This window comes from Leucopleurus acutus (assembly GCF_964270905.1).
Source record: "Leucopleurus acutus genome assembly, chromosome: 19".
Classification (NCBI taxonomy): Eukaryota; Metazoa; Chordata; class Mammalia; order Artiodactyla; family Delphinidae; genus Leucopleurus; species Leucopleurus acutus.
The window spans coordinates 24,448,351-24,469,458 of record NC_139161.1 but is presented as its reverse complement, the minus strand read 5'-3'; the positions used below and the strand labels follow the sequence as shown (position 1 = coordinate 24,469,458).

At 54.8% G+C, this 21,108-nt stretch overlaps 3 protein-coding genes across 3 annotated transcripts in view; 1 reads left to right on the top strand and 2 right to left on the bottom strand.

Annotated features, from left to right (window-relative positions):
• Positions 1–3,481: 3,481 nt before the first annotated feature.
• Positions 3,482–10,557, bottom strand: RSAD1 (radical S-adenosyl methionine domain containing 1). The gene is made up of 9 exons (XM_082860292.1): positions 10,322–10,557; positions 9,798–9,931; positions 9,477–9,681; positions 6,395–6,760; positions 6,163–6,226; positions 5,542–5,689; positions 5,275–5,329; positions 4,456–4,559; positions 3,482–4,321 (listed from the first exon to the last, which is right to left on the bottom strand). The coding sequence occupies exons 1-9, from the start codon at positions 10,406–10,408 to the stop codon at positions 4,204–4,206; spliced, it is 1,281 nt and encodes a 426-aa protein (XP_082716418.1). The 5' UTR covers positions 10,409–10,557; the 3' UTR covers positions 3,482–4,203.
• A 1,465-nt stretch (positions 10,558–12,022) lies between these two features.
• Positions 12,023–21,108, bottom strand: part of ACSF2 (acyl-CoA synthetase family member 2) — a gene marked incomplete at its 5' end in the record, with an annotated part of 35,894 nt that continues 26,808 nt past the window's right edge. Inside the window, 6 exons of the mRNA XM_082861587.1 lie at positions 12,023–12,231; positions 12,500–12,568; positions 12,713–12,823; positions 12,921–13,062; positions 13,879–14,030; positions 15,243–15,350. Coding sequence (XP_082717713.1) covers positions 12,181–12,231; positions 12,500–12,568; positions 12,713–12,823; positions 12,921–13,062; positions 13,879–14,030; positions 15,243–15,350 — 633 coding nt within the window. The 3' untranslated portion in view covers positions 12,023–12,180. The remainder of the gene's footprint in view (positions 12,232–12,499; positions 12,569–12,712; positions 12,824–12,920; positions 13,063–13,878; positions 14,031–15,242; positions 15,351–21,108) is intronic.
• On the top strand, positions 17,346–20,503 carry CHAD (chondroadherin; the record flags this gene model as incomplete). The annotated part of the gene is made up of 3 exons (XM_082860497.1): positions 17,346–18,119; positions 19,940–20,103; positions 20,362–20,503. 3 exons carry the CDS (start codon positions 17,346–17,348, stop codon positions 20,501–20,503), a joined length of 1,080 nt encoding a protein of 359 aa, XP_082716623.1.

Here is a 21,108-nt window from a genome sequence, read left to right as displayed (position 1 = left end):
AAAAATAAATAAATCTATTAAAAAAAAAAGTGTTCTCCAGATTGGAATCATTTGGAAAAATTGATCACGCTTGCTATTGACGACCAGCGGGCTGGCAAGGGCATGAACCGCCAGGCCTCCTGTATCCAAACGAAGGAGGCGCGTCTCCTCAGAGTCAGCAACCCCACGCCTTGGGATTTAGCCTAAGCCTAAGGAAATGATCAAGCCAGTGCATAAAAATATTTACATGAGGTGTTCGTTACAGCGTTTATAAAAATAAAAAATTAAACCCTCTGTTTCACCAAAAAGGAATTGGTAAACTAAATTTCGGGATCACCATGCAGTGGTACACTAGGAAGCTACACTAAAAAAATAGGATGTAGATACAAATTTGACATGAAAAAATGCCCACCACATCTGAGGTAGAAAAAGAAGGCTCCAAAGCGAGATGTGTATTTCCCCCTTTTTGTAAGAGTGTCTATCTAAAGATGTTCGCTTGCATGTAAGAATTCCTGCTAAGATACAGACCAAGGTCTAAAAGAAGTTAATCTTTGAATGGTGGGATTACAAACTGGATCAAGCAGTTTAGTCTCAATTATATTGTTGCAGTAACAAACAACCCCAAATCTACTGGTTTACAGCAGTGAGTGTTGCCGTCCCACTCCCGCTCCTGTCTCTAGTGGTCGGCCGCTCCTCTGCCCAACGACTTCTTCACTCTAGGACCCAGGTGGACGGAACAGCCTCTATTTGAACCCTGCAGGTCTCTGTGGTGGAGGAAACAGATGGCGGACCACCCACTGGCTCTTACAATCTGTGCTGGGCAAGTCTTATGGCCCTTCCCAGGTTCAACGGGGCAGGGATATATAATGGTAAACATTTTGAACAATAAAACAAGCTACCACAAAGTTATTTCATCCTTGTCTTAGTCCATTCAGGCTGCTATAACAAAAATACGATAGCCTGCGTAGCTTAAACAACAAACATTTATTTCTCACAGTTCTGAAGGCTGGGAAGTCCAAGATCAAGCTGCCAGGAAATTTGGTGTCTGGTGAGGGCCTGATTCCTGGTTCGTAGCTGTCTGTCTTCCCTCTGTGTCCCCACACAGGAGATGGGGCCAGGGAGCTCTCTGAGGTCTCTTTCATAAGTGCACTAATCCCATTCATGAGGGCTCCACCTTCATGACCTAATCACCTCCCAAAGGCCCCACATCTGAATACCATCCCCCTAGGGATGAAGTTTCCACATATGAATTCTGGGGGGAACACAAACATTCAGTTTATAGCAATCCTATTACTTAAAGTCCTTTCTTTGCAGAATGCAGTTCTTTCCCAGGAAGTGGATGGTCTCATGGAGATGGGACATGTGGGTTCTCCAGGAGAGAAAATACAGACACCGAGACCAAGCACCAGGCAGAGATGGCAGCTTCAAGCCTGAGGCAGAGGGGCCAGAGAGAGGTCAGGATTTTGCTTAATTTTTTTTTTTTTTTTTTTTTTTTTGGCGGTATGCGGGCCTCTCACTGTTGCGGCCTCTCCCGTTGCGGAGCACAGGCTCCGGACGCGCGGGCTCAGTGGCCGTGGCTCACGGGCCTAGCTGCTCCGCGGCATGTGGGATCTTCCCAAACCAGGGCACGAACCCGTGTCCCCTGCATCGGCAGGCGGACTCTCAACCACTGTGCCACCAGGGAAGCCCAGGATTTTGCTTAATTTAAGAGACAGGTCAATCAACCTGACCCACAGTAAGAATAAAACAACAATGTGACAGAAAGTTCTAGATGTCCAGAAGTATTATGCCAGTTCTCTTACTTACTTACATGACTTGAGTCAAGTTAGAGGGCCTCTTTGAATGTCCGCATACATAAAAGGCAAATTAAAATAGCTGTCCTGCTTACTTTACTCTATGTGATTGGGCATGGGCGGGGGGCGCTCAGTCGTCAGCCCTAAAATTGTCAGCACTCTAGGTGGGGAAGGCTTGGGCCTTCAAGCTGTAACCACACACTCACATACATTACATTTCCCCAAATCCTCTCATCACCTCATCATCAGAGTAGCTTGTTCACCGCTCTTATTTGTGTCCGTATGCTTTTCAACAGGACAGGTGAAAAGATGACAACAGAAGTCTCCAGATGGAGGAAGAGAACCCCTTTGACGGATGAGCCCAGGAAGGTCTGGACGCAGAGGGAAGGACCTCACTCCACTTGGTCAGGTCTGGAATTAGCCTTGTTCCCCTTTTTTCTCCTGATCCCAGCCTCTCAGGATGGAAGATGACAGGGCTTCTCAAACCGGCCTGATCACTAGAGCCACTCAGGAAACATTTAAAAACTAGATTCCTGGGCTCCACCTTCCAGAGACTCTGATTCACCTGGTGAGGGTGGGAGGCTGAGTCACAGAAGGTGACCTGTGCCATCCCCACCTGGCTCCCGTCCAGCCCCTCTGCACAGGCCTCGTGTGGTGCCCCAGCAGGGAGGGCCCAGGCATCTCAGGTGGCACGAGCCCTGACAGCTGGGAGAAACCTGAGTGGGCCCAGGTTATCTGATGGCGCACCTGCTCTGGCCCCATGCTCACATCTTGAATATCAAGATCAGGGGAAGGCTCGAGAAGAGGCTCCCCAGGCAGCACAGGTCACCCCGCAAGCTGCGCAGGGGCCAAAGGAGGTAGTAAGAAAAAAGCATTTCCCCTTTCCTCCTCCCAGCCCCTCAGAACCAAATGCACTGCAGGCTTCCACAGCCCATCTACACACCTTTACTGATAACCCTGGAGTTTATCTCTTCACACATCTATCAACATGGTGGCGAGTTCCTCGAGGGCTGGGACAGGTCTTATTCCTCTGCATGCTGCTCAGAGCCTGGCACACTATTAGTGCTTGCTGAATATTTCATAAATAAAGGAGAGGGAGTTAACACTTACCATGTTACCACAGGTCAAAGAAGGACTGATATTCACACCCACCAGGCACGTGGGAAATGCACGTGCTCACCTCTGAGGGGTGGGGGGAACCCTATCCTTAGTCACCCAGCTAGAGACTGAGCTTAGCATGCCCTGATTTGCAAGGGTACTAAATTACCTTTGACATCAGGGCACCCTTTGATATGATGAGTTATGGAGCCTCTTCACAGGAAAATGCCTCCCTCCCCACCGCCCCCCAAACCCTGCATAGAATTTATAGGTTAAGGGTATCAGCCCTTAAAAAAAAGGGGAAAGCTCTTTTCTTTCTTTTTTTTTTTTTTTGCGGTACGTGGGCCTCTCACTGTTGTGGCCTCTCCCGTTGCGGAGCACAGGCTCCGTACGCACAGGCTCAGCGGCCATGGTTCACGGGCCCAGCCGCTCCGCGGCATGTGGGATCCTCCCGGACCGGGGCACGAACCCGCGTCCCCTGCATCGGCAGGCGGACGCTCAACCACTGCGCCACCAGGGAAGCCCCGAAAGCTCTTTTTTTAATGGATGCACGCCAGTTAATGAACATAGATCCAATGGCAGAGTCAGAAATTAACATTTTGCAACCCCCAATCTAATCACTGATTTAGGCAAGGATCATTGATGAATGCTGAGATCGCTGCGCACATGACTGTCAGGAAGGAATCTCAGCCCTAGACTAAGGCTCAAGCCCCCAAGTCAGGATCCCACACTCCAAGAAAAAGCCCAGGCAAAGGATAAGACCATAGTCAAGGCAGGCTCCAGATGGGTTTATTAAGGCCAGGGGAGAATTACCAGGCTCTGATCTTTCCTGAATTCTCCCCTCTCCTCTCCCTCTTAGTTCCCCCCACCTTCACTCCCTCAGGGGAAAAGGCTGCAGTGGGGAGGGGACTGGGGGGCACTCGGGAAGTACTGTGAGGCTCCTGACGCCCAAACATATCCTGGCTACCGAAAGGGAAGAGGCAAGGCTTGCTCTGATCTTTCCCGCTGTTCTCAGAGTCCGGCAGGCTGCTGTGCTGGACATCCGTGTCCTGTCCTGTACTGTAGGAGCAGGAAGCCTGAGAGCTCTATTTCTCAGCATCTCTTGCCAGCCAGGATTTGTTTAGAGTCAACTGATGAGAGGCACCCACAGAAACCATTCCTCCGTCTCTGGCAGTGGTGGGTACACTTGATGCCAGTTCCCAGACCAGAAATGTCCTCCCATCTGCCTCACTGCAGCCATTCCCCTGGGGAGGCCAGGGCTGGGCAGTGACCAGAGCCGGGACAGCACCTGCCAGTGGAGATGGCAGTGTCACTGGGACACAGCAACATGTGATTATCCTCCTGGCACAGGGGAGGGAGTTCTCTGCTGCCAGGCCTCTTGGAGCCGAGATAGAAGGGTCGGCAACATGGAGTCCAGCACAGCCAGCCCCTCCCAGGAACACCGAAGACCCCTGGAAAAACAAAGAGGCTGGCTGTGACTGTGCCCTCTTACCAGTTTCAATCATCACCCTCCACCAGTGCCAAGGCCCTGGCACCCACAGGCCCCTCCTTGTCCGTCATTCTCACCTCCCCCCACCCAACACACCTGCGATCCAGCAGCAAGTGGCCCTGCTCCAGCAGCTCCTGCACCTCCTTGTTGGCTACAAACAGGTCCCACAAGGTCAGCTGGGGCTCAAACTGCTGCCAGTGCTGGGGAGACCAGAAGGGGCAGAGATGCAGGGACCACAAGGTGGGGAGCTGGCGGGGCTATTCTAGGCCACCTGTCTGGGGGTGCAGTGAGGGATGAGGGGTGGGTCCAATCCAACACAGCGATCTCAGAAACTGACTGTCATGCACACCAGGACCAGGCCACTGGACCAGCAGGGAGGTGGGCACCTTCAGTCCATTCCACGTTCAGGCCAAACCCAGCTCCCAGCCAAGGCAGGTCTCCCTTTGCTCCTCCCCTCCCCGTTCTGGCCAGAGTACGGTCAGCCCCAGCCAGAGTTCGATGGCTCTGACTTCATCCACAGCGGTTCCGAGCCTGCCTGATCTGTATCTACTGCACTTCCTATCTGAGCTTTCAGCGCTGCTTTAAGAATATTTGAAAACTCTTAATCTAGTCTATTCCCTTAGACGACTGAGAAAGTTGAAATTCAGAGGTGAAGGGATGTGTGCCTAAGGTTACGGTAGACGGGGACTAGAGCCCGGCTCTCTCTGCAGCCCTAGTCTAGGGTTCTCACCATTGCCTTACGCTGCTCATCACTCCTGCCCATCAGGCCTCTGCTGGACCAAGGCCCTACCTCTAGCTGCCAGTCCCAGAGGAATGGGAGGGGTGTGTGTGTGTGTGTAGAAGAGAGAGTGAGACAGAGTGATTCTGCGAGGCCTAGGAGGAGAAAGCAGTGTGCCAGACCCCTGGACCTCTTACCTGGTGAGTGATCCCCACATCTGTGCGTAGTCCCATGGCCAAAACTTCCTCCAGACTGAAAGAAAAACCAATAAGGGGTCTTGGAGAGGAGACCTGCGCTTCTCCCATTCTTCACACCCTATGCTGGGATGTGCGTATGGGGGGTTTATGGGGAATCACGCAATATGGGGCGGGGAGGGGGCAGGGCAAGGTGGGAAACAAAGATGTGCTGGTAGGTGTTTCTTGGGGTAGAGGGGAAGCCTGAGGGAAGAGCCCTCAGGTGCTCACAGCGCCAGCTCGCCCAGGGGGATGCGCCTCCGGGTGCCGTGACCAAACAGCATCACCTCCTTCATCCAGTTGTCAGGCTCCAGGGTCTGGATCCGAGCCTCTCGGGTGTGGCCCCCAGCCCCCTGGGGTATAAATCGCCCATGGGCTCCTGACAACATCAACAACCACCCCCACTTTAATAGCAGCTAACACTGTGTGCTTGCCAGATGTTAAAGCAGTGGTTCTCAAAGTGTGGCCCCTGGACCAACAGCATCTCAGATGCCAGAAATGTCCATTCTCAGGCCCTGTCCAATTCCAGAAATTCTAGAATTTGGTTGGGGCCCAGCTGGGTTTTAACAAGCAGTCCAGCTAATTCTGATGCACACTAAAGGTCACGAACCACAGCGCCAGGCACTACGCCAAGTGCCTCCACATACATACTGAACAAGAACCAGAGTGCCAGGCACTATGCCAAGTGCCTCAACATACATACTCAACAGCTCTACAAAGTCAACAGTGTTTTTTGCCACACTTTACATACGAGGAAACAGAGGCCTGGAGAGCTTAATAAGTGGCCCAAGAGCACACAGCCGTGACACTGCTCTCCTGAGTCATCCCACCTAAGGTTCACAGGGGACTCACCAGGCCCAACGCCAAGGTACTGACCGCACTGCCAGTAAGTCCAGTTGTGGGTACTAAGCGCCCCCTGTGGGAAGGGAGGGAATAGTCAGTGCAGAGAGAAGCAGGTGGGCCTGTCTCTGCTCAGGGAAGGGCACCTGGTTAGAATGTCCCACCATCTCAGGCTTCGGAAGCACCCTTCTCCCCAAAGAGGGCCTCAGCCTGCCCAGGCCCCACCTTCAGCCACAGGACTTACATTCCGGGCGAAGTTGGAGACCTCGTACTGGCGGAAGCCAGCCTCCCGAAGGACTGCCCGTCCCTCCTGGTACATCTCAGCGGCAAGTTCGGGGTCAGGGGCAGGAAGGGAGCCCTGCTGCACCTGGGTGAAGAGGGCGGTGCCCCGCTCCAGGGACAGCTGGTAGAGCGACACATGGTCATCACAGTGCCGCAGCAGTTTCCGCAGCTGCCCAAGCCACGGCCCCACGTGCTGTGCCGGCAGCCCCAGCATCAGGTCCACAGAAACACGCCCCGGGAAGTGGCGCCGGGCCTCCGCCAGCATCTGCAGGGCATCACTGGCTGAGTGTGTCCTCCCCAGCAGCTGGAGCTCAGTGTCATCTAGGGACTGCAGAGAGAGGGTCAGGTGTAAGCACGCAGGCTAGCTCAGAGGGAGACGGAAACACCTGACTGACCTTACTGCAGACACTGATACAGGGGAAGACACAGGACATGGCAGGGGGCTGGAAGGTGGAAGGTCAAGCCAGTAGCAGGGGTACCAGTCACTGAAGAGTCACTATGTGCAAAGCATTTCTACGCAGTGTCTAATTCATCCTCACAACCCTCCAACATTAGCTCCATTTTACAGACGACAGAACAAATTCAGAGATGTTAAGCAGCTTGCCCAAAGTCACACACTGGCGAAGTCAGACCTGGAATTTAGGACTGACTCCAAAGCCAACCATCTTTTTTTGATTTTACTTTTTATTTTGAAATATTTTGAACCTATAGAAAAGTTGCAAGAAAAGCTCAACAAACACCTTCATCCAGATTCACCAATTAACACTTTGCCACATTTGCTTTGTCTCTCTCTAAATATACACATATATTATTATTATGTTGAATCATCTGAGGGTAAGTTATAGACCAGGGCTGTCTAAAAGAACCATCTGCGAGGATGGAAACGTTCTGTATCTGCATTGTCCAATACGGTAGACACTAATCTCATGTGGCTATTTAAATTTTAAGTTAATTAAATTTAAATAACCACACTCTAAGTGCTTCCTAGCATGTGGTCAGTGGCTACTGTATTGGTCAGTGCAGATATAGAACATTTTAGTATAATATGGTAGCCACTGGCCACAGGCTAGTGAGCACTTGCAATGTGGTTATTTATTTATTTATTTTTAAATTTTATTTTATTTATTTATTTTTGGCTGCATTGGGTCTTTGTTGCTGTGCACGGGCTTTCTCTAGTTGCGGCGAGAGGGGGCTACTCTTAGTTGCCTTGTGTAGGCTTCTCACTGTGGTGGCTTCTCTTGTTGCTCTAGAGCACAGGCTCAGTAGTTGTGGCTCACGGGCTTAGTTGCTCTGCGGCATGTGGGATCTTCCCGGACCGGGGCTCGAACCCGTGTCCCCTGCATTGGCAGGTGGATTCTTAACCACTGCGCCACCAGGAAAGCCCCCGCAATGTGGTTATTTAAATGTAAAAAACTTAAATACTGTACTCCTGTACCCCTAAATAATTAAATGTGTATTTCCTAAAAACAAGGACATTCTCTTACACAACCACAATCTAATTATAGAGTTCAGGAAATGTAACACTGATACAATCCTGTTGTCTAAGACACAGTCTTATTCAAAGTTGGCCAATTGTCCCTAAATGTCTGCTGTAGTAATTTCCTCTTCCCGCCCCAATCCAGGATCCAATCGGGGGTCACACATTGCATTCAGCTATCATTGTCTCTTTAGTTTCCTTTAGTTGAGATCCTCATCCTGCCTTTGTCTTTTATGACACTGACATTTTTGAAGAGTACAGGCTAGTTGTTTTAATTTTCTATTTTATTATTATTTTAAAAATTATTTATTTATTTTGGCTGTGCCGGTTCTTAGTTGCGGCACGTGGGATCTTTAGTTGTGGCATACGAACTCTTAGTTGCAGCATGCATGCGCGATCTAGTTCCCCAACCAGGGAGTGAACCCGGGACCCTCGCACTGGGAGTGTGGAGTCTTACCCACTGGACTACCAGGGAAGTCCCCGGGCTAGTTGTTTTTAAAAATGTCTCTTAGGGAAGGAAGCTGCATGGCGCGGCCTAAATAAATTAATTAATTAAAATGTCTCTTAATAAGTCCTAGAGCTCTCCTGTACATCACTGTGTTTATAGTTAGCAATACTGTACTGTACACTAAAAAACTGTTCAGATGGTACTTCGATCTCATGTTACCTGTTCTTACGATACACACACACAGTCTCTTAATTTAGGTGTTTCCTCATAATTAGATTCAAGATATGTAAGCATTTGGGGCCAGAGTATCTCAGAAATGGCGTGTCCCTCTCAATATGTCTCATCAGGACAAAGCCCTGACCCCAAACTCTATGGTAAATGGTACATGTATTTGAAGGAGGGAGACAATACTGGCTATGGAAATATCACGGGCCAACCTGAGAGGAACATGTTTCTCCCCCACTTAAAAACCTTCAGTGACTCCCTTGTCACCACTAAGCGAAACCCCAAACTTCCCAGTATGGTGCTGAAGACTCTGGGCCCTAGCTTGCAGCCTTGTCCCCAGCCTCTCCAGTCACAAGGAATGGCTCACAGGTCCCCCCAAACATGCAAGCTCTTCCAAATCCTGTGTCTTTTCCTCCCACACCCTCATCTCTGGTGGACTCCTCTTCCTCATTCAAACATCATGTCCTTCAGGAAGGTTTCTATGATCTTGTCAGACTGAGACGGCCTTCAGGCTGTACTCTGAGAGCATTTTGTAGAGACCCCCTTTATAAGCAGACTTTATCATGCTGCAGTGATCTGACCACCTGTTGGCCTCCTCCTGGGTCTCCAATCACGTAACAAATCTTTTTCAAGCATCTACTGTGTGCCAAGCACATAGTGCCTGGAACACTGTGATGAACACAAAGGCATACACGATCCCTGCCTCCCAGGGCTTGTGCTCTACCACAGAAACAGACAATTAAGTACTTACAAAAGTGTCACCATACACTTTTTAGTGCCTACAGGTTCCTGGCACCCAGAAAGAGCTCAATAAATGTTTGCCCAATGAATGAACGTGATCACCCAGGAGAGACATCCTGGGTGCCCTAGGATGAGGCGGGTGAGATGGGTTACCTGGAGGCCAATGGACAACCTGTTGACTCCTGCTGCCCGGAATGCTGCCAGCCTGGAGCCTGGGGCCGAAGTGGGGTTGGCCTCCAATGTGACTTCAGAGTCTGCAGGCAGGTGAGTTGCCTGGGCCACTGCCTCCAGGACAGCTGCCACAGTGTGGGGGCTGGCCAGACTGGGGGTACCCCCACCAAAGAACACAGACTCCACTCTAGGGAAAGAGGATGGAAAAGATGAGACGTGGGGGAGCCCTACGGGATGCCTGCACCTGTCCTATGCACCGGCCACATAATTCCCGAGACCCCGCCTACAGCCCCCAGTACCCACCGCTGCACCCCACTGAGTTGCAGCAGCGTCTGAGCCTCGGTCACCAGACAGCGTCTCATGGCAGCCTCGTCCACACCGCGGGGGATGTACTTGTTGAAGTTGCAGTAACTGCAGCGCTTCTCGCAGTAGGGCCACTGGGGGCAGGGGGCGTGTGAAAAGGACGAGAGATGACCCTGTGCTGCCCTGGCCACTTCCAGGGTTCAGTCGCACACATCCCCATCCCCATTCCTAGGTCAGTCAACAGTGGCTACCGCATCTAAGCCACGCAACTCCCCAAGGGGGTTAGTAAGCCCACTTCAATAGGAGGAAATTGAGGTTCAGAAGGGAAATCACTTGGTCAAGGTCAACGAGATGGTGAGCACCAGAGACTTCAGGTCTCCGGACCAAGACATTTCCCTGCCAGGGAAAGGGCCCCAGACCTCGTCTAGTACCGGGGAAAGACGGCAGGTGGGCTCGCAGCGCGACAAGCGCCTCCTCGCCTCTGGCACTCCGCGCCCGAGCCTCCGCCTCCCCTCCCCACTCACGTGGACGTAAAGTGCTGCGCGCTGGCTCCCGGGCGTAGGACCCCGGGGTCCTCCCGCGTCCTCCGCGAGGCGGCGCCTCTGGGCCATCTTGGCGGCCTTCACCCAGCCGCGGGCCCGAACACCGGGGAGCGCCGTGCCGCCCGCTGTGGCGGGGCGGCCCGGTGCGCGGGCCAGGACCCGAGATCGAGACAAACCCAGTGCAAAGCGTCCGGCGTGCGCAGAGCCGGGCCGGGTGGGCCGCCCGGGCGGAAGGAAAGGGGCTGCGTGGCCGCGCCCTGTGTCGGAGCGCCGCCGAGAGGGCTCCGGGCCGCAGCGTCACCGGGAGGGCTCCGGGGCCGCAGCGCCACCTGCTGGGCACCGGTGCGCTCACCGCAGCCGCCCGGCCGTCCTTTCTCTGGCGGCGGCAGGGGTGCGGGGAGCTCCGCAGCTTTTGGCACCCCGTCGAAGGCGAGTTCCTGGATCAATCCAGGAACTCTTAGTTCGTTCGATGGGTTCCTTCACATTTTATGTGCCTGGTTCAGAGCTGGGCGCTGGGGCTATCCGGATGCATAAGGCCAGGGCACAGTACAGGTGCATGAGACAGGACGTAAACCAACAAGAGACAACAGGCAACCGATTTTAATTCAGCACTTGCTGGATACCAGGCCGGTGTGCTCCGTGCCGCGAGGCGGGTCTGTTACAAGGGATGTGGAATCAGTGGGGTAGGACAGGGCACTTGGGCTGAATGTTGCAAGAGCAGAAAATCCCAGGGGGAATGGGCTTGGCCAGGAGAGTAGGTTGTCATCTCCTGGGTCAGGCCAACCCCAGGCACCTGCTGTGAGGAGTGTCAGAGATGCTGTATGTGGGACAGACAGGGTTCAGGTGAAGGGCTGGACAAGCAGGCACCTGAAGAACTGTCCTGGAAAGTGGAAGGATCATGGGCCTTGGAGTCAGTCACCTGGGTTCCCTAATTCCAGTTGTGTGACCTTGGGCAAGTCACTGAACTTCTTGAGTTTCAGTTTCATAGTTTGTGAAATGGGGCTAATGCCTACTTGACCGTGTCATTGGGAAAATTTCAACAGGAAATGTATACGGATGCACCTGTATGTGTATAATGCCTGGCACTCAGAATACCCTAAACTTATGTTCATTTTCTAAAAAGTAAAGAGGACGCTGCTGCTGCTGGGGCCAGACACACTGGGAGGTGAGGCTTGCAAGCAGAAGGAACTTTTCTTTCTGTCTCTGTGAACTGGAAATCGCTGTGCTCAGCTGTTTTTATTTCTTGGGTCAAGCTACAGCCTGCTTTATCTGCCCATCAGGGAGGAAGCCCCAGGTTCACTGAAAATTGGGTTGGTTGGGAGGGACGGGGGAGTAGGGGGATGTAGGATGATAGCTAAAGGGTATGGAGTTTCTTTTTAAAAGGTGATGAACATTTTTTAAACTGACTCTGGTGACGGGTGCACATATCTGTGAATATACTAAAAACCATTGATGTAACACTTTAAATGGGTGAATCGGGTGGTATGTGAATTATAACTCAATAAAGCTGTTTTTTTTTTTTAAAAAAAAGAATACTTCTTGCTGTACTCATCTGGCAACAATGTGAAAAAATATTGTGTTGGTATCTCAAAGGAATCGAGTGAGGATTAAATGAAGTAGATAATAACACGCCAAAGTGCTTAGTACCATCGTTGACAAGGAATAGGAGGTCTGAAAGTGCTTTGGTCTCTTCCCTTCTCCATCCTGTAGCAACTGCCAAGAGAGCACGCCAGCAAGAGAACAGCCAAAGTAAACAGAGAAGCTCTTTATGCCAAATCGCAGAGCCCACGAGGGGAATGTGGGGGAAGGGCAGGGAGGAAGGATCCTCCCCACTCCTTTATTCACAGGTTTAGATGGTGTTCCATCTGCTCTCTTAGCTTGAATTTCTGGACCTAGAGGAAAGGGAAAGGAGTGAGAACCAGGCATGGGCCTCTGCCAGCTGGGGTGACCAAGCCCAGCTGGTTTGCCTAAGACTGAGGACTTTCTCAGGTTAAAGCCAGGAGAGTTTGGGGCAAACCAGGATGAGCTGACTAGTTGGTTGCCCTACTGCCAGCCTCTCAACAGAATCTGGCCCACCACTCGGGGAGGTATAGGCAGGCCGCCTGACCTTCTGCACCTGGGCCCCGGGCTCCCCTACCCCTCCCTGGTCCCCTTACACACCTTTCCTGAGACGGTGAGGGGGTAGTTTGTGACAAACACGATGTATCGGGGAATCTTGAAGTGGGAGATCTGCAGACCAGAGGGAGATAAAGCATGAGGCTGGGCGGGGTCCCACAGTTGGGTGTAGGGGACAGTGGGCTGACAGGTTGGCAGGCAGAGGGTGTTGGAGAAGTGAGCAACGTCGTGATGCTTGGGGTGGGTTGAGGGTCCCACCTTCCCTTTGCAGAAAGCCTTGATCTCCTCCGCTGTGGTCTTCTCCCCTTTCTTGAGCTGAATGCAGGCACAGATTTCCTCCCCCATCCGCTCATCCTTCACTCCTACCACCTTCCAGAGTCAGAGATAGAGATCAGACATCCCCATCCCCATCCGCGTCCCCTGCTCTTGGGGGCTCACCTGGGCTCACCCGGGCTGGGCGCCTCACCTGCACTTCCTGCACCTGTGGGTGTGTGTGAAGGAAGTTCTCGAGCTCAGCGGGATAGATGTTCTCACCGCCGCGGATGATCATATCCTTAGAGCGGCCCAGAATCTTGCAGAAGCCCTGCTCGTCCATCACGGCAATGTCTCTGCAAGGAAAGCCCAGGAGCCGCCTCTCACCTCTGCCTCATCTGGCTGGCTCTCTCACTCATTCAGCAAAAATTTATCAAGCACCTACTATATGTCTTGCACTACTCTAGCCTCTGGGGCATATGGCATGAACAAGACATTACTTGGATCGTATAGTCTCATGTAGGAGGCAGATAAAACCAAGTAAACCCATACCTATGGCATATTTCTTCTCTCTCTCTAAACATACCTATACATATGATTTTCATGGCTGGCTTCTTCTTATCATTCAGGTTTCAGCTCAAACGTTTCCACCTTAGAGAAGCCTTCTCTGATCACCCAGTAAAGGGAAGCTCCCCTCCCCACCACAGCCACTCTCTCTCTTATGACCCTATTTTATTTTCTTCGTGATGTTTATAAATGTCTGAAATGATCTTGTTTGTATCTGTCTCCCTCCACCAGATGTGTGGGAAGTGAGAGCAGGACCCTTCCCAGTGTGCCTTCCGCTGGGCCACCGGTGTTTAGAATCATGCTGGCGCATGGCAGGTGCATAATTAGAATTTGTTGAATTAAATGAGTGACTGAATCTTGGCTCAGATTTTGCAGGCACTGTCCCAGGTGCTCTCATCTGTGCTGCATTTGGTCCTTCTGGGAGCCCTATTTGGAGACCATGGTCATCCCCATTTTACACATTTTGGAAACTAAGTCTCGGAGATGTGAAGGGACCATCTTGACACACGTGTTCTCCCTGTTCTAGCCCAATGTCGCCAGCTCAGCCTCAGGACCCCCAGCCTCCCCTCGGCAGCCCAACTCTCCGCACTGCCCTGCCTTCTCACCCTGTCCGGTACCACTTGTCCTGTCCAGTTGCTTCCTCGGTCTTCCAGGGCTCACCCCAGTAGCCCAGCATGACGCAGTACCCTCGGATGCACAGCTCTCCAGGTGTGTTCAGCTCTGCCAGTGTCCCCGTCTCCACGTTCACGATCTGGGCCTGGGACCAGGCAGCTTCAGGCTGGGGCCTCCCACCCTCTCACTTCAGGATGGGGGGCCCTCAGGATGGGGGGAGCTTTGCCTTCCTTCCCCCTAGTAATGAATCCCCCTGGCTCTGCCCATCCCCAGGGAAGGGAGACAAAGGCTGGAGTAGGTCCATCACCAGTCCGACCCTGGAGCTGGGCATGAAAGAATAGTTGAGGCCCAGGCCAGGAGGTGCTGAGGAAACAGAGTGGAAAGGAGCTGCTCAGAGGAGGAAGCCTGCGGGGGAGCCAGGCCAGCTGAAGACTTATAAACAATGCACAAGAAAGGGGAGTCTCCTCTTACTTCCCATTAAGCAGTAAATAAAGAAGCCAAAGAGGGTGGCACAGCAGGGCCATGTGAACAGAAGAGGTGGCAAACAGGCAGAATCTGAAAGCCTAGTTGAGAAACGAGCCACAGCCAATGTGCAAGGAAAGCTTAGCCTGTGTGCCTCGTGTCTGCATCTGTGAAATGGGGAGAACTACACTTGCCCTGTCTACCTCACGGGTGGGCATCCCAGGGAGTGGCAGTGAGGCTGTCAGACACATGGGAGGGGGCTGATGTCACTGCACACTCACTTCAGGGAGAAGGGCAGTTGGTCCCTGGGGAAGCACTCTGGCAGTGACCCCAGAGGGGCAAGGGCACAAGGGGGGGAGGGGAAACCAGGTACGGGCTGGCATAAAGCACCACTGTTAGAGGCTGGGAATTTGAGAGCGAAAGGTGCTCCGGGTCAGCCTTCAAGGTGCAAGGGACCCCCAGAGGAAGAAGCTGCTTGGGAAACTGTTTATGCCAAGCGAAAAGAGGACCTCTGCCAAAGTGAGTGGGGGCGGGTGGGGAGGCAGGACTATGGGAGAGAAAGAGCTGTGTAGGAAAAATCTCTGTGCCCTGGATCCTCTTTGAGGCTGTTCTGGCTGCCCCAAAACAGACAGTGGGCTTGGCGAAAACACACCTCAGACAGGAAGGGAGGCTGCAGAGAAGTTCAGCTGCGGCTGACCACTGTTCCAGCTCTTCCCCACTCAGGCCTCAGCCCACAGAGAAAGCCCCAGGCCCGGGAAGACCTTGCTGCTGCAAGACCTTGCTGCTGAGGGCTCTCAGCGTCTTGAGTGAGCTGTTTGGATCTCTAATTGAACGCAATAAACATCCCAGGGGGTGAACGCCAGGCGGGTGGTGGGAGGTGGGGTCTGGGGCCCACCTCTGTGTGAGGCATGATTCTGCCCACACTTTCCGTCTTCTGCTCCACAGTGTCCTCGGTGAAGTTCATGAAGGTCACGGGACTGTTCTCTGTGGCTCCATAAACCACCTAGAGGGTCCAGAAAGGGTGTTTGGAACAGAGCCCAGGACTGCAGCAGGGTGGGGAAGTTACCCTGAGGGAAGGAACCGGGTGGGGGGTGGGGCGGGGAATGGGGAGAGTGGAAAGGCAGTTGAATGGTGGGAAAAGAGGCATCTTTGGCAGAAGTCGGGAGGCAGAGGCACTGGATGTATTGCAGACTAGCTCAACTAGCAGGGGGCCGGGCTCTCAGTCTGTTCTTTCCTGGAGCAGCGTTACCAATGTCCCAGCCTTCTCCACCTCCTCCCCCCGCTGTCTTAGCACCCCCTTCCTGATTTGGGGCCACAACATCCCCTGCCCCACCCTTCCAAGCTGAAGGACCCGTAAACTTGATGAGAAAGCCAGCCTGCCTTGACCAGCTGGGAGCTACGCAGACACAGCCCACCCGAAACCCGGGACAAGTGCCTAGCCTTGGGGTAGGTGCCCCCCAAGTTCTGGAGAGTTTCCTGTAAATTTATTTTCCTCAAAATAAAAATACAGCCAAAGCAAGGATTTAAAAAGCCAGTGGCACACCCCCCCACCCCCCCTTCCAGTGGTCAGAACATCCTAAGCAACAGAAAACCAGCAGCCAGCCCTGGAGGAACATAACCAGGCGGTGCTCTCGGCCGGCCAACTATGACCCCCATCTAGAGGCGACAGGTGAAAGGGGCTTAGGAGAGGGCAGGCCTCCACACCTGAGTGCTGGGTGAAGGGAGAGGGGCTGGCTGCCCTCTGTTCCAGGTTCCTTCCAGCCAGCAAAGACACCAGACATTTTTTCATCCTTCAACCCCACCCTACCCCCCATTTCCTCTGTGTTAGTGGAAATGACTCAGGCATAGCTGGGGTTTGGAGAGACCTGGGGTCTGGCTCCTTCCCTCACCCCCAACACAGACAAGAACCCCTACCATCAGCCCAGAGCTCGCTTTGGGGCCAGAGCTGAGACTCTGCCTGCCCACTCTCCCCTTTCCACAAAAATGTGGACACCGTGGCAGTCACGTGGACACACAGAGACCTGGTCGGCTGGGGCAGGGCTGTCCACAGGATCTAGGGTCGAGAAGCCCAAGCTGTCCAGGGCTGGTCCCTTGTAGCCGGGACTCAGCCCCCTCACCCACCCTCACAGTCCTGGGGCCACTGCCCAGGTGTGGCTTCTGTCAAGTACACCTTGATGCCTCTCTGGCTGCCACTCTGGGAGAACCCCCCCACCAAGGGGTCCTGACCGCTGGGGGTGGGGATGAGGAGGTGGGGACATTTCAGGGAGATTAAGGACGGGGGAGATGGTGCGAATGTGCCTGTGGTCTTCGTGGTCTTCAGGTGTTTGCCAAGCCCTGTTCATTCCCCTTGCCCCCAGTTCCCACTTTTCTGGTCACCTTCAGTCGTGGCAAAGGGGCATAGGCGGTGCAGGGGACAGAAACTCAAGCCCGGGGCTGGGAGAGAGGGGCCAGAGGCCAGTCCAGGGCAGGGAAGAGCTCCCACCTCCTGAGGGCTGGCTGCGGGTGCAGCTGGAAGGGGAGCCCGACGCCAGAGAGCCCCATTAAAGCGCCGCCGGCCGGCGACTGCGGCGAGACTCGCTGTCCGGCCCCGCTTCCTCCCTCGCTGGGTCCAGGGCACACGGCCGAGCGCAGAAGGGGGGAGGCGCAGAAGGGGGGAGGCGTGGAGGCTCAGACTTGAGCAAACAAATAAGTTCAGGGAAGCCTCCCTCTCTTTGGTGTAAACTCCGGGCCCGGGACACACCCATACCCACCCCGGCGGGGGGTGGGGGTGGGGAGGGAGCAGAATCCGAGGGCAGGGAGATAGGGGACCACACGGTCCCCATGGTGGGGGGGGCCCTCCCCTTCGAGGGCGGGGGCGCAGCTCCCGGCGGCCTCGCGGCTCCACGTAGGAGCTGGCTCTGGCTGCCGGCTGTGGTCAGGGCCATCGTATAAATAGGGCGGGAGACGGAGCACTGAGGACTTGCCGCTGCCCCCAGCCCCGGCCCCAGGCGTCCCGGCCATGGCCCGCCCGATCGTCTTGCTCAGCCTCGGCCTCCTGGCCGGCCTGCTGCCGGCGCTGGCCGCCTGCCCCCAGAACTGCCACTGCCACGGTGACCTGCAGCACGTCATCTGCGACAAGGTGGGGCTGCAGAAGATCCCCAAGGTGTCCGAGAAGACCAAGCTGCTCAACCTCCAGCGCAACAACTTCCCCGTGCTGGCTGCCAACTCGTTTCGGGCCATGCCGAACCTCGTGTCGCTGCACCTGCAGCACTGCCGCATCCGCGAGGTGGCCGCGGGTGCCTTCCGCGGCCTCAAGCAGCTCATCTACCTGTACCTGTCCCACAATGACATCCGCGTGCTGCGCACCGGCGCCTTCGACGACCTGACCGAGCTCACCTACCTCTACCTGGACCACAACAAGGTGACCGAGCTGCCCCGGGGGCTGCTCTCTCCGCTGGTCAACCTCTTCATCCTGCAGCTCAACAACAACAAGATTCGCGAGCTGCGCCCGGGCGCCTTCCACGGCGCCAAGGACCTGCGCTGGCTCTACCTGTCGGAAAACGCCCTCAGTTCCCTGCAGCCCGGCACTCTGGAGGACGTGGAGAACCTCGCCAAGTTCTACCTGGACAGGAACCAGCTGTCCAGCTACCCGTTGGCTGCTCTGAGCAAGCTGCGGGTGGTGGAGGATCTGAAGCTGTCCCACAATCCCCTGAAAAGCATTCCCGACAATGCCTTCCAGTCTTTCGGCAGATATCTGGAGACCCTCTGGCTGGACGACACCAACCTGGAGAAGGTGAGCTCCTGGCTGCAGGGCTCTGCCCCGGCTCCTTCTTCACTGCCAGGAGGCCCAGGGATCCAGGGCCACAGCTGGGCACCATCCCCTCTCCCCTAAATTTGCCTCTTCCTGTGGCTATCTCCAAGGTGAGGAGCTCTGCTACCTCTGTCCTCATCTTGTCATATTCTCACCCAAAATCCTGCCCTGCTGCCCCCGTCCCTGGTCTCGGCCACTGCCCTCCTAGGATTCCTACTTAGGAACAGCGCTGGGGCTGCCCTGGCCCCACCAATGGCCCCCAGGAGGCATGTCCAGGGCTCCCAAACCCCCTGCTGTGTGCAGCAGCCCTCTCTTCCTGTTGGGCCTTCCACCCCTCCTCTGCTGTTTTTTTCCCCCCGTCTCCACCCCATAAAGGGAGGTTTGTTTACTGAGGAGCCTTCCAGAGGAGCTGGGCAAATCAGGCCCACAAAGACACCCTGTTCCTGGTGGGGAGTGTGCTAAGATGGGGGGGGGCTGGGGAGTGAGGAGGAACACATACCTGAGGAAGACCTCCATGCCTCCCAGAGGCCCTGATGGATCCCCCCATACCCACCCCCAGTCCACACACATACATTCCACTGCATTCTCAGGTCCATTTCAGTTGAGTGGGGACAGGGGGCCTGCCCCAGGTTGCAGACATGCACCCATGGGTTCCGTGAGGGGGCAAAGGCAGAACCACTCACCCCTGTTAACCTTTGGCTCAAGGACCCTAGGTATCTCCCCATAGGAAAGACTGGCCATGCCTCACTGTGTCCCAGACAACTCACTGCCCTTTGCCCACCCCGCTCACCAGATCCATCTCCTGGCTGCTCAGTCCTTCCTCCTCTGTGATGCCCAGCACCTGGCCAGGTGGGGCTGCCTTGGGTCGGAGTGGAATCCTTCCCTGGGACTGGAAAATCGCTCTGGTGTAGGGGCTCCGGCCAGGAGGTTTGGGCAGGGACCAGGGCAAGGTGGGGGAGATGGTCATCAGAGCAGTCTGATCACCAGGGAACTTCACACCCTTCTCTGGGCCACAGGCACAGAGATGAGGGCAGAATCATACCTGGACGGCAACCAGCCTTCATCTGGGTGGACAGAGTCTGCCCGAGCTTGCCCTTCTTCAGCCCCAGCCACTGCCCAGCAGAAGTCAGAGTCGCCCGTGGCCCACCATTGCCAGCGTGGCCTTTCAGTGGGAAGTAGAGCAGGGCAGCAGGGGCTCATTTGGGGCAGGGGAGGCCAGGCAGAAACTGTGACGTCTGGGCCAAGATATGGGCACCAATAGAATGTTTCCTCTGGAGCCAGACAACCTGGCCCAAGACTCCACCGAGGTGGCTCCACAAATAGAGTCTGGCAGGCAGTGAGGGAGCAGTGAGGATAGAGCTGGGGGACACCCCAGGACCCTGGGGGCTGTGGGGAACCTGGGCCCACTGCCCATCGCACCAAACACTGACCAGCTTCACTGTGTGCCAGCTTGGGCCACTGGGGCCAAACTCTGGCTGCCTCCCCAGCCCCAGTGTTTGTGCAGGAAGCATGGTGCCAGGGGAGGAGGAGCTGGATGTGGTCCTGCAGCTACTGTTGACTCCCTGGGCAAGGGACTTAACCCCTCCCCCGCCCCCCGCCAATTTACATATTGGAAATAACACTACCTATCTCAAAAGGTGGTTGTATGGATTAGGTCATCTGAGACAACTTAGTCATACTGTGAAACTCCTCAAGGTGCCACTGCTTACGTCCAGGGAAGGACCCTGCTCCTCTGGGGCCATAGAGATGGGAGAGGCCGGACACGGGCTGGGGTGCTCACTCGTGCCCACCTCCCTCCCTAGTTCTCTGATGGTGCCTTCCTGGGTGTGACCACGCTGAAACATGTCCATCTGGAGAACAATCGCCTGAACCAGCTGCCTTCCAGCTTCCCCTTTCACAGCCTGGAGACCCTCACCCTCACCAACAACCCCTGGAAATGTACCTGCCAGCTCCAGGGACTGCGGAGGTGAGAAGACCCCCGTGGTACCCCCAGAACACGCTCGTGTGATGGAGTAGAGACACACTGGCCCTGCACTAAGACATCCTGGGCATATGTCCTAGATCTCTACCTAATAGGTGTGGAACCCTGGGCATTTCCCGATTTGCATGAAGATGACAGTTCCAGACTACCTTAAAGCCAAGTCAACCTGGCCCCATGGCTCACTGGCCCTTCCTCCAGTACTCTTACTCTCTTCCCTACCCCAGCAACTCTCTGTCTCTCCAGGTGGCTGGAAGCCAAGACCTCCCGCCCTGATGCCACTTGCGCGTCGCCCGCCAAGTTCAGGGGCCAGCACATTCGTGACACGGGCGCCTTCCGCGGCTGCAAGTTCCCCACTAAGAGGTCCAAGAAAGCCGGCCGCCATTAAACAGGTATGGCCCGGTGGGCAGGTCCCCCATTCCCTCTCTAGAGATTCTGGAAGTGAGGAGGGTGTCTCATGATACTTCCCCACCATGAAAGGGCGTGCAGACCCTCCATGTTTGCAGGGAGAGGAGGGGAGGACTGGGGCTCCCCCTCTAAGGGGGAAAACGATGCTGCCCAGGACCACCACCATTCTCTCCAAACACCGTCTAGGTTGTTGGAGTCCTGACACCAATCCTCGCCTCACCGCAGGTCCTGACCCAGCCGGTCCTGGTGACTGGTCTCTGCCTTCTGCCGGAGAAACTACTGATCCTCCCACCTCTGACCCCCACCTTCTCCCCACAGCCTTTGCTGATGCACAGAGCTGTCCACACCTAGACATGTCCTGGCAGGGGACGCGGGCACTGCAGCACAAACCCAGCTCCACCGGACGGTGAGAGCTTCCTCACGCCTGGCCCCGCGGCTACGGCTCCTCTCAGAGAAGCCGTTGCTGAGACCCCCCCAAGTCCTTTAGAACCGGAACACAGTGGCCATCAGGATGGCCACTCTTCCAGAATCCTCGTCTCTGCTCCCCTCTCCCTGCCATTTGGAAACAAACATCAGACCCTTGCC

Bases quoted from the DNA above. Each gene is read 5' to 3' on its own strand.
- RSAD1 (XM_082860292.1), bottom strand. From the start codon at position 10,408: ATGGCCCAGAGGCGCCGCCTCGCGGAGGACGCGGGAGGACCCCGGGGT. The intron at 9,932-10,321 runs GTGAGTGGGGAG...CCCTGCCCCCAG, and splicing joins GCGCAGCACTTTACGTCCAC to TGGCCCTACTGCGAGAAGCG. The intron at 5,330-5,541 runs GTGAGCACCTGA...TTTTTCTTTCAG, and splicing joins CCCCTGGGCGAGCTGGCGCT to TCTGGAGGAAGTTTTGGCCA.